Source organism: Bombina bombina, chromosome 2 (assembly GCF_027579735.1).
Source record: "Bombina bombina isolate aBomBom1 chromosome 2, aBomBom1.pri, whole genome shotgun sequence".
Taxonomy (NCBI): domain Eukaryota; kingdom Metazoa; phylum Chordata; class Amphibia; order Anura; family Bombinatoridae; genus Bombina; species Bombina bombina.
Window position 1 is genome coordinate 1038706000 of NC_069500.1, and position 17791 is coordinate 1038723790.

Genomic DNA, 17791 nt, shown 5'->3' on the forward strand with positions numbered 1-17791 from the left:
GGACCAGTTGCAGGATACTTCTCTGGTATGTAACAATAAGTTATCAAAATTATTTATTGGGTCTAGACTATCCCTTTAAGTGACTTTAATTTGAACATTATATTGTGAATGTTTTTTTTTTTTTTAATATGCGCCAATACATTTTTTAAAATAAACACAAGTGTGCTCATATCTCACAGTTAGTATGGCTATGAGTAGTGAATCAACTGTCCTGCACTGATATTCTTGGAAGCTTCTTGATACAGAGGACATATCCTTTTTTATACAGATGATTTGTACAGTCACAGACTATTTATATATTTATCATTATTTCATATCACTTTATTGTTCATATTTGTTTTATAGCAAGTCTTACACAAAGACTATATGTAACACGGCTAATCCTTGCAGTGTCACAAGGCAGCAGACAGCTGACACAATATGTTGAAAAGAAGTAGTGTGTAAAGGAACAACCCTGTGTTCTACCTGGGGAGGGGAGAGAACAGAAGCTAAGGCACATTCAATGATGTCCACAAGGGAGTTAGAGGCCAGAGATGCCCATTACCCCTATGACTGTAATTTCCTTTGGGTAGTATATCCATATTTAACTCCATTGTATGCCAGGACTATGATCGTGATCACATGAGTTTCTTATTATCTATGCATGTTCCATGTGTTGTGTTTGTCCTATGTATTGTTCCCAATAAAACATTATAAGATAGAAATGGTGTGATTTATGTCTTATAGAACCCATACTCCTCTAAGGAAAGAAGTTCTTTACTTCTGTACAGCCACAGGAACTTTTCCATGCTCAAGCAATCACTGACCTAGCACTGTTGAGAACAATTTTAACTAAATGGGTTCTAATGTTACAGGAAAAACTGTTTATTTGGTAGAATAATGTCAAGTGTGGCGCAACTGGAAATCTCTGCCAAACATGACTTTTACAATGATTTACACTTCTGACACTGCCACAATGCCACCATTATAATGCAATCTGTACCACAACCCGCCAGCACATGCCACGGAGTGAGGATAATTCCACTTTAGAGTAAGGTACCATCTGAGCACAATATTGTAATTAATTTCTAGAATTTGTGTTGAAACAGATGCCATATAGTTTCTACAGAACATACTTTGTCATTCCTTAGGTCTAGTGCAAATTACCAGTTCTTTGTGCCACTGTATAGAGTATCAATACAATCTTATGTTTAAGAAGTGGTAAAGAAAACGGTTCTTTATGTACAAAACACCCCTAGAAAAACCAACACAGTTATCACCTGGTCAAACAAATTATTTTCTGCTTAGTCTTTAAACATCTGCGCTGTATTGATGTACACAAGTTAATATGGTGGAAATAGATAATAATAGAAGTTACTCGCCTTTCAGAAATTATTTTTACTGCCAGAAACACAATCACAGACTCTACCCCAACTGCAGCAAGGATAACTCCATTGTAGAAAACAGCTTGGGTCCTGGTCCATGCATACATGTCCATTGTTAAGGGAGTGGCAATCCTAAAACAGAGACAAAATGTAAAGAATCCTCCTACTATATATATATATATATACACACATACACATATATATATATATATATATATATACATATACATACACAAATATACACAAAGGTTGATAGAAGTCAGCACTTAGGGGGGTAGTTATCAAGCCGTCTACTTTTCTGGCTTCGACGGCCCAATACGCCCGCCTAAGCTCGCCTACCTTCGCCGCCGCGGACCTTGAATACGTTCGCCTAAGTTATCAAATAAAGCTGTCAAAAAGCCGCGGGGCGATGAGCAGCGGACTGTGACAGTTATCACTCATCCGATCTCGCTGCCCTTCGGCTTTTTCCCAGCTTTATTGCTAGCCTGTCACTAAGCACTCACACTAAACTGCACTGTTCTACCCCCTATACCGGCGCCCCCGGAGCCCCCCGCAACTAAATAAAGTTACTAACCCCTAAACCGCCGCTCCTAGACACCGCCGCTCCTAGACCCCGCCGCAACTCTTATAAATGTATTAACCCCTAAACCGCCGCTCCCGGACACCGCTGCCACCTACAGTATACCTAGTAACCCGTATCCTGCCCCCCCTACACCGTCGCCCTCTATTATAAAATTATTAACCCCTATCCTGCTGATCCCGCACCTCTCCGCAACTAAATAAATAGTTTAACCCCTAAACAGCCGCTCCATGAACCCGCCGCAACCTATATTAAACCTATTAACCCCTATCCTGCCCCCCCTACACCGTCGCCACCTATAATAAATTTATTAACCCCTATCCTGCCCCCCACTACGCCGCCGCCACTGTAATAAAATTATTAACCCCTAAACCTAAGTCTAACCCTAACGCCCCCCTAACTTAAATATTAATTAAATAAATCTAAATAAATTAACTCTTATTAACTAAATGAATCCTATTTAAAACTAAATACTTACCTTTAAAATAAACCCTAATATAGCTACAATATAAATAATAATTATATTCTAGCTATCTTAGGATTTATATTTATTTGACAGGTAACTTTCAATTTATTTTAACCATGTACAATAACTATTAAATAGTTATTAACTATTTAATAGCTTACCTAGCTAAAATAAAGAGAAATGTACCTGTAAAATAAAAACTAACCTAAGTTACAATTACACCTAACACTACACTATACTTTAATAAATTATTCCTATTTAAAAATAAATACTTACCTGTAAAATAAACCCTAAGATAGCTACAATATAATTAATAATTATATTATAGCTATCTTAGGATTTATATTTATTTTACAGGTAACTTTGTATTTATTTTAGCTAGTTAGAATAGTTATTAAATAGTTATTAACTATTTAATAACTACCTAGCTAAAAGAAATACAAAATTACCTGTAAAATAAATCCTAACCTAAGTTACAATTAAACCTAATACTACACTATCATTAAATTAACTAAATAAACTACCTACAAATAACTACAATTAAATACAATTACATAAACTAACTAAAGTACAAAAAATAAAAAAAGCTAAGTTACAAAAAATAAAAAAATAAGTTACAAACACGTTAAAAATATTACAACAATTTTAAGCTACTTACACCTAATCTAAGCCCCCTAATAAAATAACAAACCCCCCAAAATAAGAAAAATCCCTACCCTATTCTAAATTAAATAAATTTCAAAGCTCTTTTACCTTACCAGCCCTTAAAAGGGCCATTTGTGGGGGCATGCCCCAAAAAGTTCAGCTCTTTTGCCTGTAAAAGAAAAATACAACCCCCCCAACATTAAAACCCACCACCCACATACCCCTAATCTAACCCAAACCCCCCTTACAAAAACCTAACACTAATCCCCTGAAGATCATCCTACCTTGAGTCGTCTTCACTCAGCCGAGCCACCGATGGAATTGAAGAGGACATCCGGAGCGGAAGAAGTTAATCCTCCAAGCGGCGCTGAAGAAATCTTCCATCCGATGAAGTCATCATCCAGGCGGCGCTGAAGAAGTCTTTGATCCGGCCGATGTCATCTTCCAAGAGGCGCTGAAGATGTCTTCTATCCGGGCAAAGTCATCTTCCAAGCCGGGTCTTGAATCTTCCTTCCGCCGACGCGGAACCACCTTCTTCACCGACGGACTACGACGAATGACGGCTCCTTTAAGGGACGTCATCCAAGATGGCGTCCCCTCAATTCCGATTGGCTGATAGGATTCTATCAGCCAATCGGAATTAAGGTAGGAAAAATCTGATTGGCTGATGGAATCAGCCAATCAGATTGAGCTCGCATTCTATTGGCTGTTCCGATCAGCCAATAGAATGCGAGCTCAATCTGATTGGATCAGCCAATCGGATTGAACTTGAATCTGATTGGCTGATTCCATCAGCCAATCAGATTTTCCTACCTTAATTCCGATTGGCTGATAGAATCCTATCAGCCAATCGGAATTGAGGGGACGCCATCTTGGATGACGTCCCTTAAAGGAGCCGTCATTCGTCGTAGTCCGTCGGTGAAGAAGGTGGTTCCGCGTCGGCGGAAGGAAGATTCAAGACCCGGCTTGGAAGATGACTTCGCCCGGATAGAAGACATCTTCAGCGCCTCTTGGAAGATGACATCGGCCGGATCAAAGACTTCTTCAGCGCCGCCTGGATGATGACTTCATCGGATGGAAGATTTCTTCAGCGCCGCTTGGAGGATTAACTTCTTCCGCTCCGGATGTCCTCTTCAGTTCCATCGGTGGCTCGGCTGAGTGAAGACGACTCAAGGTAGGATGATCTTCAGGGGATTAGTGTTAGGTTTTTGTAAGGGGGGTTTGGGTTAGATTAGGGGTATGTGGGTGGTGGGTTTTAATGTTGGGGGGGGTTGTATTTTTCTTTTACAGGCAAAAGAGCTGAACTTTTTGGGACATGCCCCCACAAATGGCCCTTTTAAGGGCTGGTAAGGTAAAAGAGCTTTGAAATTTATTTAATTTAGAATAGGGTAGGGATTTTTCTTATTTTTGGGGGTTTGTTATTTTATTAGGGGGCTTAGATTAGGTGTAAGTAGCTTAAAATTGTTGTAATATTTTTAACGTGTTTGTAACTTATTTTTTTATTTTTTGTACTTTAGTTAGTTTATGTAATTGTATTTAATTGTAGTTATTTGTAGGTAGTTTATTTAGTTAATTTAATGATAGTGTAGTATTAGGTTTAATTGTAACTTAGGTTAGGATTTATTTTACAGGTAATTTTGTATTTCTTTTAGCTAGGTAGTTATTAAATAGTTAATAATTATTTAATAACTATTCTAACTAGCTAAAATAAATACAAAGTTACCTGTAAAATAAATATAAATCCTAAGATAGCTATAATATAATTATTAATTATATTGTAGCTATCTTAGGGTTTATTTTACAGGTAAGTATTTATTTTTAAATAGGAATAATTTATTAAAGTATAGTGTAGTGTTAGGTGTAATTGTAACTTAGGTTAGGATTTATTTCACAGGTACATTTCTCTTTATTTTAGCTAGGTAAGCTATTAAATAGTTAATAACTATTTAATAGTTATTGTACATGGTTAAAATAAATTGAAAGTTACCTGTCAAATAAATATAAATCCTAAAATAGCTAGAATATAATTCTTATTTATATTGTAGCTATATTAGGGTTTATTTTAAAGGTAAGTATTTAGTTTTAAATAGGATTCATTTAGTTAATAAGAGTTAATTTATTTAGATTTATTTAATTAATTATTTAAGTTAGGGGGGCGTTAGGGTTAGGGTTAGACTTAGGTTTAGGGGTTAATAATTTTATTACAGTGGCGGCGGCGTAGTGGGGGGCAGGATAGGGGTTAATAAATTTATTATAGGTGGCGACGGTGTAGGGGGGGCAGGATAGGGGTTAATACATTTAATATAGGTTGCGGCGGGTTCAGGGAGCGGCGGTTTAGGGGTTAATACATTTATTATAGTTGCGGTGGGCTCCGGGAGCGGCGGTTTAGGGGGTAATAACTTTATTTAGTTGCGGCGGTGTAGGGGGGTCAGATTAGTGGTGTTTAGACTCGGGGTACATGTTAGGGTGTTAGGTGCAGACAGTTCCCATAGAAATCAATGGGATGTCTGTCAGCAGCGAACTTGTACTTTCGCTATGGTCAGACTCCCATTGATTCCTATGGGATCCGCCGCCTCCAGGCTGGCGCTTTGAAAACCAGGTACGCTGGGCCGTAAAAGTGCCGAGCGTACCTGCTAGTTTTTTGATAACTAGCAAAAGTAGTGAGAATGTGCCGCACATCTGGAGTGACGTAAGAATCGATCTGTGTCGGACTGAGTCCGGCGGATCGAAGTTTACGTCACAAAATTCTACTTTTGCCGGTCTCGAGCCTTTGATAACTAAGGCGAATCAGCCTCGCCACAAATACGCTGCGGAATTCCAGCGTATTTGAGGTTGACGGCTTGATAACTAGGCCCCTTAGTGTTCAGCAATATATTAAATACGAGGGTACATTGTGATCAAAAGTGTTCAACACAGTTCCCATTAAGATCACACTTACTAGAAGTTTTTTTAAAACGTAACATTTATTCATCTTCATAAAAACAAGTACCCATAAAGTTTTGGTACAAAAAATACCAGTTAGGTACCAAAAACTTCCAGAGAGAGTGGAATCTTAATGGGAAATAAATATATATATTTTTTATTGCAAATGAATAAAATACAATCATTTTCATTGTAATTATATTGTATAACAAAGCAAAAAGGAAAACAGAAAAACACATGATTCATAATACTTAAAGGGATACTAAACCCATATTTTGTATTTAATGATTCAGATGGAGCATGCAGTTTAAATCAACTTTCTAATTTACTCCTATTATCAATTTTTCTTCATTCTCATGCTATCTTTATTTGAAAAAGAAGGAATTTAAAGTGAATGTAAAGTCACCACCCCCCGAGAACGCCACACTAATGTGCATAAAAAATAAGTTGAAGTTTAATTCATCATTTTTCAATGACTGCTATATTTACGCAAAAAATTAGCTTTTTATCAGTGATATCGCACTAAGATTCCTCCACCCGACATCTTCGCTATTTGAGTGACAGGTTTAGATGCACTCTTTTAACCAATCATAGACTCAACCACAAGGGTTTCAATCCTTTTTTCAAAACGTCACAGAATCTTAATACGCATGTGTTAAAACCTAAATTACCGGGGGGCGGAGCCGACCGGCGCCAAAGATGGTCGTGTGAGTGAGGAGCTCCGTGTAGATAACAACTATTACATCTACAGTTAGCGATATCGATGCCTATAACCCACTGAAACTACCCCATACCGGTAAGCTGCACACGGCAGAGTTTGGAAAGGAGACCGGAGGTTCAAAGGAGGAAGGTGCCGTCACTATTTTGGGCAATATAACAGAGCGACACATGCGGCCTGCCCTCCCCACCTCCGCTACGCCACTAAACTCCCGCAACCTTCACGAACGGGCACTGATACGATCGGTGGCCTTACTACTACAATCAGAAAGCTGGAAGTTTGCGGTCGGACCCAGTGAAGATCAAAAGACTAGCCGCAGAAGCAGGTATACATTTACAATATGGGACTTTGACATCAAAACAAAGGGCGCGAAAGACGCCATATTGCCTTGTTTGCTGACACAGCCGTGACCGACAATCAGAGCATATTACACAGGATGCCTGCATGAGTGAACGCGCAAGGTGCTTACAGTATGCGAATATCTTATAACATGTTTTTAAACACACTGTGGGTTACAACACTGGGACTCTATATTCCGCATTGAGTTCAAAGAGCTTAAGCTTTCACATATTTCCTTCAGGGAACTGCCATTATAACTCAGAGAAATCACGCCTTTTAGCAGCAAAGTCCGGTGTTTACACTCAGCAACAAAAGACATTTTACTTATATGATAAACATGTCATCAAAACGCCTTCCAAGAACAGACAAATCTTCTAAAGGTGGGAGTACTCCTAACCCTAGATTACATAACTTTTTCAAGCCAAATGACACGGCTTCCATAGAGCTTAAAGAAGGGGAGGAGAATACCACTGATACCACAGAATCTGAGGTGGACATGGAGACACAGGCTCCGCTAACAAGAGCGGACCTGCAATCTTTGCCGACTAAAGATGACTTTACAGCTCTGATTTCCCACGTCACCCAGATTATGAAGTCAAGTATAGCAGAGGTCAAAAAAGAAGTCAATGAGATTGGGAACCGCATAATGGTATTAGAAGAAGATGCTGAGCAGACTAACTCACTCCTTGACCTGCATGCTAGGCAGTCCTCTCACCAACAGACTCTAATAGCACAGCTTCAAGACCAGGTAGAGGACCTGGATAATAGAGGGCGCCGCCAGAATGTTAGGTTAAGGGGTATACCAGAAATGGTCAAATCAGAAGCACTTCTCCCCTACTTGCAGAGACTGTTTAACTCTATCACCAACAATAAGGAAGAAGTTGACTACCCCCTGGATAGATACCATAGGGCACTGAGACCGGTCCCCAAGGAAAACGCACCGCCTAGGGATGTTATTATTAAGTTTACTAGCTTTAGGGATAAAGAAAACATCCTTTCTGCCGCCAGACAAAGACACCCTATCTCATTTGAGGGCCACACCATCCTTTTCTTTGCGGATCTCAGCCCCATGACACTCTCTAGACGAAGAGAAACAAGATACCTTACGCTGCATCTAAGAGATCTAGGGATACCATATAGGTGGGGCTTCCCCTTTTGCTTGAAAGTAGTCAAAGGAAACACTACAGCAATATACAGAACACAGGAGGACATTGATCACTTCTGCTCGCAGCTGAGCATACCAAAACCCACTTTGCCAAGTCTGAGGACTGGGACTGATAACAAAATGAACACTAATGAGGCATTACCGAAGTCCCCACTCACCGGATGGAATAAAGTGGTCAAGAAGACAAGGAGTAAAAACCAGGAGAGAGGATACTCCCTTTCTCCAACACATGCAGATCCCACTTGACAATATAATGTTTATTGGGTGTTACATTATATTTAAGGGAAGTAACCCTAGTTGGTAAGATCACTGTAAAGGTATATTCTGGACATGTTTAGGTTTATCCTATGAATTGCCCATAGTAGTTTTTTTTCAGCTAGACACTGCTGCAATATAGGCCAGTTTAAAGTTTGTTAGTTGAAAAACTGTTTAAACAATGCGATTTTAAATATGCAGGTTGTTATTTCACGTCACAAAGTGACTTGAACCCCCCCCCGTGTTAACATTCAGTTTGAGACCTTTAGTTGGAAGAGATCTCTTATTGTTTTTTATTGTTCAATGTATCAGAGTATTTTTTTGATTGCAATTTTTTTGTTGTTTCAACACAGACCCTACAGGACCTTCAGATGCTTTGCTCTTTCCCTTCCCTTCTCTCTTCTATTCTATCCTGCTTCTCTCTCCCCCTCTAGGTTGTTACACATGCTAAAGACTGGGGTACACAGACCGTCTGTCCGGATGATAACCTGTGAGTATGACTTTGTTCAGCTTCACTGTATGGATACACTGTTGACATTTAGCTACACTTTCCACAGCACAAATGGTAGATAACAAAATTAAACTAATTTCCCAGAATGTTAAGGGGTTAAACTCGCCCACTAAAAGATCGGTAGCTTTATCGAGTTTTAAAAAGATGGCAGGGGGAATAATATTCGTCCAAGAGACGCACTTTGCTAGAGATAAAATACCCCACTTTCACAACAAAGAATTTCCCGTAGGCTATTTTGCATCTAACATACAGAAAAAAAATGGAGTGGGCATATTATTTAAAAAAAAAATACCCTTCCAATTACTACATAAAGCGGAGGACGTAGAAGGTAGATGGATCATTCTAGTAGGCAAATTATACCATAAGACTATTACTCTAGTTAACGTATACGCCCCAAATCATAAGCAGGGAAAGTTTTTTCAAAAATTGACTAATGTAATATTGGCAGAATATAAAGGGGCATTGATTCTCGCAGGAGATCTCAATGTAGCTATTGAACCTGACATAGACTGCTCAACTGGTCGCAGCCCGGTTGCCCCAGCGTCAATCCGCAAAATCTGCACGAATCTTAGGAGGCTGACTCTGTTAGACTCCTGGCGAACAAGTCACCCAGGACAAAGAAACTTTACCTTTTATTCCCACCCTCATAAGAGTTACTCCCGTATTGACTACGTGTTTACAGACCAAACAACATACAGCTTAGTTTCAGATTCCAATATAGAGACTATCAGTTGGTCTGATCATGCGGCGGTTAGCATTGACCTTAGATGGTCGGAGAAGCCTCTTACACCTTATATCTGGAGGTTAGACGAAACACTCTTACATAAGCCCATAATAGTGGACAAAATCACAACCTCTATGAAAGAATTCTTTAGCTTCAACCCACATCAACACACTTCTTGCCTAACAACATGGGAAGCCCACAAAGCGGTAATGAGGGGAGAGTTTATTAAACAGAGGGCCATACTCACTAAACAATACCGCACAGCATATATGGAAGCTGTGACCACCTTGCAATCGACTGAAAGCTTACATAAGACCAACCCCATGGACCCTTCCCTAAGTCAGCAGCTTCGGTTAGCTAGAAGAAATCTTAATCACATACTATACAGGGAGGCTCAGGATAAGGCTTTTTACATCAAAAAAGTATATTATGCGGAATCAAATAAGGCAGGAACTCTCCTGGCTAGGCTGCTGCGCACAAAGAGAAATAACTCATACATACACAAGATAAGAGCGCCGGGGGGTGAACACATACAAGATTCTAGGGGGATAGTTGAAGGTTTCAAAACATACTATAGAGACCTGTATAATCTACGAACACCGACCTCTTTAAACAGGAGGAAAGACCAAATTACATACCTGAATGAGATAGACCTCCCAACATTGCCGCCCGAAATTAGGGAGGAACTGGAAAACCCCATCACACAACAAGAAGTAGTGATGGCAATCAATAGTCTACCAGGACATAAAAGTCCTGGCCCGGATGGTTTTTCTAATGCTTACTATAAGCAATTTAAGGACATACTAGCCCCACACTTAACTAGCCTATTCACCGCAATAGATGAAGACACAACATGGTCTAAACAGATATTAGAAGCACACATAGCGATTATACCCAAACCAGGGAAAGATAACACTAAAGTAGAGAATTATAGGCCCATATCTTTATTAAATTCAGACATAAAGATTTATACAAAAATCCTGGCCAGAAGATTAAACAAAATCTTACCCCAACTTATACATGTAGATCAATCGGGTTTTGTTCCCGGCAGGGAAGCCAGGGACAACACTATACGTACAGTACACCTCATAGAACATGTAAATAGAACTAAAGAACCAACAATTTTCATTTCCACAGATGCCGAAAAGGCGTTTGATCGCCTGGATTGGGGATTTCTTGAGGCATGTTTGATTAGGTTTGGCTTTGGAACCAAAATGATAGCCAGAATTTTTAGTGTCTATAACAAACCCTCTGCTAGGGTGAAAGCCAATGATACTCTTTCAGATAGTTTTCAGATATATAATGGAACGAGACAGGGGTGTCCACTGTCCCCGCTCCTGTTCGCTTTGTCCATGGAAGGGTTAGCGGCACATATTCGGGACAATGATAAGATCCACGGGATTAAAATAGGCCCGAATGAATATAAACTTACATTATACGCGGACGACGTACTTATATCTATGACATCACCGAACACATCACTCCCACACTTACTATCTGAATTTAAAAAGTATGGAGAGATCTCAAATTTTTTAATAAATCCGCAAAAATCGGAAATCCTTAACATAAATATGAACATTGAAAAATTCTTACTCTTAAAACACATTTGCCCATATAAATTACAAACTCTCCAAATTAAGTACTTAGGTATTGCACTAACACCCTTAACATCCCAACTCTACCAGCAAAATTACGTACCCCTGTTACATAGATTAAGATTGGAATTACAAACTTGGCGAGATAAACCATTATCCTGGTGGGGTAGGATACAGGCTATCAAAATGACCATACTGCCACAAATCTTATACATCTTTCAGACAGTTCCGGTGTCCCTTCCTAAGGCTTTCCTGTTTAACATCCAAAAAGACATTAACTTATTCATATGGGGGAAGATCAGGCCCAGAATAAATAAGACGACTATGTATAGACCTTTGGGTAGTGGGGGTATTGGGGTCCCTAACATAGAGAGGTACTATAACGCGATAATAATCCAACGAGTATTGGATTGGCACGGTAAAATAGAACAAAAGGCATGGACGACTATAGATTCTCATCTCTTGAGAGCCCCGACCCCAGGGGCACTGTGCTGGATATCCCCAGGAGCTAGACCACCCTTAGTTGAAGCCTCAGGGCTGTACACACATATCTTTGATAAATGGGACTCGTTAAGGGATTCCAAGTTAGGCATATCCTCCAGGGTCTCCCCATTAGCCCCTATCTCATACAACGCAGAATTTTTGGGAGGCCTTGAGTTTCACAGACACACTAGAGGCGAACTGGGATACACAATACCTTTTATAAAATTGACCACTAATGGCACATTAAAACAAAGACAAGATTTGGAGGTAGTAGAGGGGGGCAGTTTCTCCTCCTGGCTAAAGTATGCACAACTGAAACATTTGATTCACAACTCTAAATATAAAACGGACCTACTAAGACCCACCACAAGATTTGAGAAATTGTGCTTATTAGAGATAATACCTAGAGGAACCCTATCAATAGCGAGAGGATTATTGGAAGACACACTGATTAACTCTCTCCCTTCATACACCACACGTTGGCAGGTAGAATTGGGGACACCCCTAACAACTCAGGACTGGGAGAACATATTTTTTAACACTCGCAAATCTTCTGCAGCGCCCAAAATTCTCGAACTTAATCACAAGATCCTGACTCGCTGGTACTTAACCCCTGAACGCTTAAGACATATTTATTCTACCGTAGATGACAAATGCTGGAGGGGGTGCGGGGGGAGAGGCACTATGTCGCATATTTGGTGGCAATGTAAGAAAATACAACCTTTCTGGTTAATCATTGAGACGGTATTTCAGTCTATCATTGACATATCTTTTGTGTTGACCCCTGCAACGGCATTGCTGAACCATAGACCAGAGGGAATGTGCAAAGTTAGATGGAAACTCTTGCAAATAGGACTAAATAGTGCAAGGAATTTGATAGCTAAGAGGTGGAAATCCACTACACCTCCCTCTAGAACAGAATGGATCCAGAACACTACCATGCTCTTATCACAGGAGGAGTATGTGTACTTTCGAAAGAAACTGCTTACTAGATATTATGATATTAAGTTTTACTGGGAAACCTACCTGGGTACACAACCGGACTCCTAAACTCGAAATACAGCTTTCTCTCTTGTCCAGAGAGACCCACCCTTGCTTATTAAAACCCTATTTAACCCCTCTTGTCTCTGCTTTCCTTCTTCTTCCTTTTCTTTCTATCCTGCCCCACTTTGTTTTCCCCTTCTCTTTCTAACTGTAGGGTCCTGCTACAGATCACATATCTGAGTTTCAAATTTTTCCTTAAATTTATGTATAAGTTTATGTAAATGTCCTAATTTTTTGAATTTTTCTTTCTTCCTTTTTTTTTTTTTTATATTATTCATTTTTTGTTAATGGAAGGACATGTAAACAAGTTAATATGTTTTAATAAGCTATAAGTGTATGGTGATTGTAAACTATACATATGGTATCAGTACAATGTTAATAACAAATGCTTGAAGTGATGAGTAGGTCATTTGTTTTCGGCAGTGAAACACGTGGACTAATTGAATGCATTGATATAAGTACAATCACAATTTCGCTTTTGTATGTTACACTGTACCTTCTTTGTTATGCGCAATATTGTAAAATCTAATAAAAATATTGTTTAAAAAAAAAAAAAAAAAAAAAAACCTAAATTACCACATACTTCATCTATGTTTAGACGCGCGTTTAAACTACACTTCGCGCATGCGCACTTCCTAGAAATCATACTTATACCTAGATCGGAGAAGCTCTCATTATAAAATGAGCAATACATTTTCTATCCTTGCTATCACAGTGGCAGTTGTGAGAGGATATGGCTTCTAACAGCATCTTGCTATGCTCACTTTAGTGGCCCCTAAAAATGTATTGCATTTTAACATTTTTATGTCTATTGGCGGTGATGTGTATTGATAACTAACGCATGCGCAATTGAAGGTGTACACAGGAGCGTGCTTGAAGTATACGTACAGAGCGGGTGGGACCGCTCTAAACGTCACACCAGGGAGAAGAAGGAAGTAATGACTGGGAGGAGTTTGGGTACGTAACTGAATCATATTTGAAAGAAAAATATATAATTAATCGTTTATTTTTCAAAAAAAATAAAGTGGTAGTTTAACTAATATCTATAAAAGAAAGCATTTGGAGGATTTGTTAACAGGAAAATTGACATTCACTTTAAGCTTAAGAGCCGGCCCATTTTTGTTTCAGTACCTGGGTAGAACTTTCTGATTGGTGACTAAATGTAGCAAAACAATTAGCAAGCTCTACCCAGGTGCTGAACTATAAATGGGTCGGCTACGGTGCTTACATTCTTGCATTTTCAAATAAAGATGGCAAGAGAACAAAGAAAATATATAATAGGAGTAAATAAGAAAGTTGCATGCTCTATCTGAATCATGAAAGAATTTTTTTTGGTTTAGTATTGCTTTAAATTTTTATTGTTTAAATAATTTAAAAATTAATAGAAAGACGTTCAAATCCAAAAGTCATAAATGAATAGCTAAAATGTCTCCAAAGTACTATTTATAAGTCAATCTAAATTGTAATTTCATATACAGGGTTAGGGTCTGCTTTGGGTGGGTTAATCAAGAATTTTAATAAACAATTAATATTTGTTAATATGTGTTAAGATTTGTCCCATTGTTAGTATCTATATCATCATTTTACTCTTTAATTAGTTGGGAAATTAAGCTATTTTAAGTTTAACACTAGAAATCTAACAATTAAGCCATGTTTCAAATCTAGAAAAATAATGTGATCAATTCCCAAATGAATACGAGTATGAAAAATTGTAGAAACCCGAAAACAAATACTTGTCCACAATTGTCCGATTTTAGGGCACAACCAAAATAGTGCATCAAGTTTGGATTCTCTTTTTGACATTTAATACATTTGTTAACACAATATTTGACCCATTTTGACACCTCATTCGGAATAAAGTAATGTTTATGTAATAGCCTGATTCTCTGTAGTAGGAAATTTGTTTGACTTACAAGTGTTTAAAATCTCATTAGTTCCTATTTTAATACCATTTACTCATTCCCAAGATGAAGCTATTTTTTTTTAGTTCTTGTATTCAGCTTTCTACAGACGTCTTATAAATCTCAGAAAGAGTAACTTTGTTATTCTGAAAAAAAGGAATGATTTATATAATGGAGAGAGGTCCCAAATTTGAGGGTATGCTTGTAAAATATCATGTTTAATTTAAAAATATTGATATTAATATGAATAAGGTAAGCAATATTCTTTTTTGTAGATCCATAAAATCCCCAAACTTACAAATATTAATGAAAATAATTTGTGACTGTTTCTGATGGAATTTGGGGTTACCCATCATAAGGAGATAAGCAGAATTCAAGAGGTTACCACCAGTTCTATTCAAAACACATATTCAAACTCTTAAAATATCTTTATAAATTATATTTATATTTTATTTATATCTTTATGAGTATTAGACCATGCTGAGTTGAGTTATGCTAAAGATAGATCTTTAAGTATCTTTTGATTGAGATTATGGTTAGAAAAACATTCTATAATAAAAATCAGTAATATACAAAGTAAAGAAAATGAAGTCCAGTTATAGTATGTAAAATCCAGAAATTTAAAACCTTCTGATTCTAAAGACATGGAAAGTTTGGCTAAGCCAATATGTACTTATTAACCAGGCCAAGAAAGGACCTTAAAAACTTATTAATTTTATTAATATTGCTTTTTCTTAACAGAAGAGGAAGCATATTTGTTGGATATATGGTTTGTAAGAATTAAGATTTTAATTAAATATACAGTGCCACGTTTTTTCCATTTGTTTAAAATCAGAATGTATTCGCATAATTAGCTTTTTAAAATGTAAACTATATAAGTTAGAAGGGTTGTCTAAATATGTCATAAAATCTTTCATTTCATTTAATGGACATTTCAGCTTTGTATCTAAAAAATCCTTTTTACCCCCTCTGGTTTAATATAATTGATTCTGTATCCTGAAAAACAACCAAATCACTTTTATAACATTCATAACAGTATCTCTTGCTATAGAAGAAAATTTGTGTTTAGGCCTAGGAAAAGTTAACTAGATATATTTTGTAAACTCTCTTTAATAGACGATTTTATATATATATATATATATATATATATATATATATATATATATATATATATATATATATATATATATATATATATATAAAGAGATGAGCTCTTTGATACTGTGTGTGTATGTCTGAATGGTGTACTAGGTTATAGGGAAAGTTAGTAATCGGCTGACTGGGTTAATACCCAGCAGTACGCAGGCAGGACGACGCCTTTGAGCACATAGTCTGTGTGATCTGCATGACCGTTTACCCCCTTATTATTCTTCTCACTCCCACTGGGACCCCATCCAGGCCACATAGCCCCTTTTTTAGCTTTATTGTTTGGATCTGGACCCGTAGCAAGGAACCTTGAAGTTCTGACGAGAGGCCATCAGATCCATGTCTGGAATGCCCCACAGTTGAGTAATTCGGGCAAAGATTTCCGGATGGAGTTCCCACTCCCCCGGATGTAATGTCTGACGACTCAGAAAATCCGCTTCCCAATTTTCCACTCCTGGGATGTGGATTGCAGATAGGGGGCAGGAGTGAGTCTCCGCCCATTGAATGATTTTGGTCACTTCTTCCATCGCCAGGGAACTCCTTGTTCCCCCCTGATGGTTGATGTACGCAACAGTCGTCATGTTGTCTGATTGAAACCGTATGAACTTGGCCTTTGCTAGCTGAGGCCAAGCCTTGAGAGCATTGAATATCGCTCTCAGTTCCAGAATATTTATCGGTAGAAGAGATTCTTCCCGAGACCAAAGACCCTGAGCTTTCAGGGGACCCCAGACCGCGCCCCAGCCCATCAGACTGACGTCGGTCGTGACAATGACCCACTCTGGTCTGCGGAAGGTCATCCCTTGTGACAGGTTGTCCAGGGACAGCCACCAACGGAGTGAGTCTCTGGTCCTCTGATTTACTTGTATCTTCGGAGACAAGTCTGTATAGTCCCCATTCCACTGACTGAGCATGCACAGTTGTAATGGTCTTAGATGAATGCGCGCAAAAGGAACTATGTCCATTGCCGCTACCATCAAACCTATTACTTCCATGCACTGCGCTATGGAAGGAAGAGGAACGGAATGAAGTGTTTGACAAGAGTTTAGAAGTTTTGTTTTTCTGGCCTCTGTCAGAAAAATCCTCATTTCTAAGGAGTCTATTATTGTTCCCAAGAAGGGAACCCTTGTCGACGGAGATAGAGAACTCTTTTCCACGTTCACTTTCCATCCGTGAGATCTGAGAAAGGCCAGGACTATGTCCGTGTGAGCCTTTGCTTGAGGAAGGGACGACGCTTGAATCAGAATGTCGTCCAAGTAAGGTACTACTGCAATGCCCCTTGGTCTTAGTACCGCTAGAAGGGACCCTAGTACCTTTGTGAAAATCCTTGGAGCAGTGGCTAATCCGAAAGGAAGCGCCACGAACTGGTAATGCTTGTCCAGGAATGCGAACCTTAGGAACCGATGATGTTCCTTGTGGATAGGAATATGTAGATACGCATCCTTTAAATCCACCGTGGTCATGAATTGACCTTCCTGGATGGAAGGAAGAATTGTTCGAATGGTTTCCATTTTGAACGATGGAACCTTGAGAAACTTGTTTAAGATCTTGAGATCTAAGATTGGTCTGAACGTTCCCTCTTTTTTGGGAACTATGAACAGATTGGAGTAGAACCCCATCCCTTGTTCTCCTAATGGAACAGGATGAATCACTCCCATTTTTAACAGGTCTTCTACACAATGTAAGAATGCCTGTCTCTTTATATGGTCTGAAGACAATTGAGACCTGTGGAACCTCCCCCTTGGGGGAAGCCCCTTGAATTCCAGAAGATAACCTTGGGAGACTATTTCTAGTGCCCAAGGATCCAGAACATCTCTTGCCCAAGCCTGAGCAAAGAGAGAGAGTCTGCCCCCCACCAGATCCGGTCCCGGATCGGGGGCCAACATTTCATGCTGTCTTGGTAGCAGTGGCAGGTTTCTTGGCCTGCTTTCCCTTG

The 17791-nt window shown here is 38.8% G+C and overlaps 1 protein-coding gene across 6 annotated transcripts in view; it reads right to left on the minus strand.

Annotated features, from left to right (window-relative positions):
* The window catches only part of MFSD8 (major facilitator superfamily domain containing 8), a 158474-nt gene that overhangs the window by 12268 nt on the left and 128415 nt on the right, over positions 1 to 17791 (minus strand). For all 6 annotated transcript variants that reach the window (XM_053703641.1, XM_053703642.1, XM_053703646.1 and 3 more), the window contains one exon: positions 1362 to 1496. In XM_053703641.1, the coding sequence (XP_053559616.1) occupies positions 1362 to 1496 (135 nt within the window). The remainder of the gene's footprint in view (positions 1 to 1361; positions 1497 to 17791) is intronic.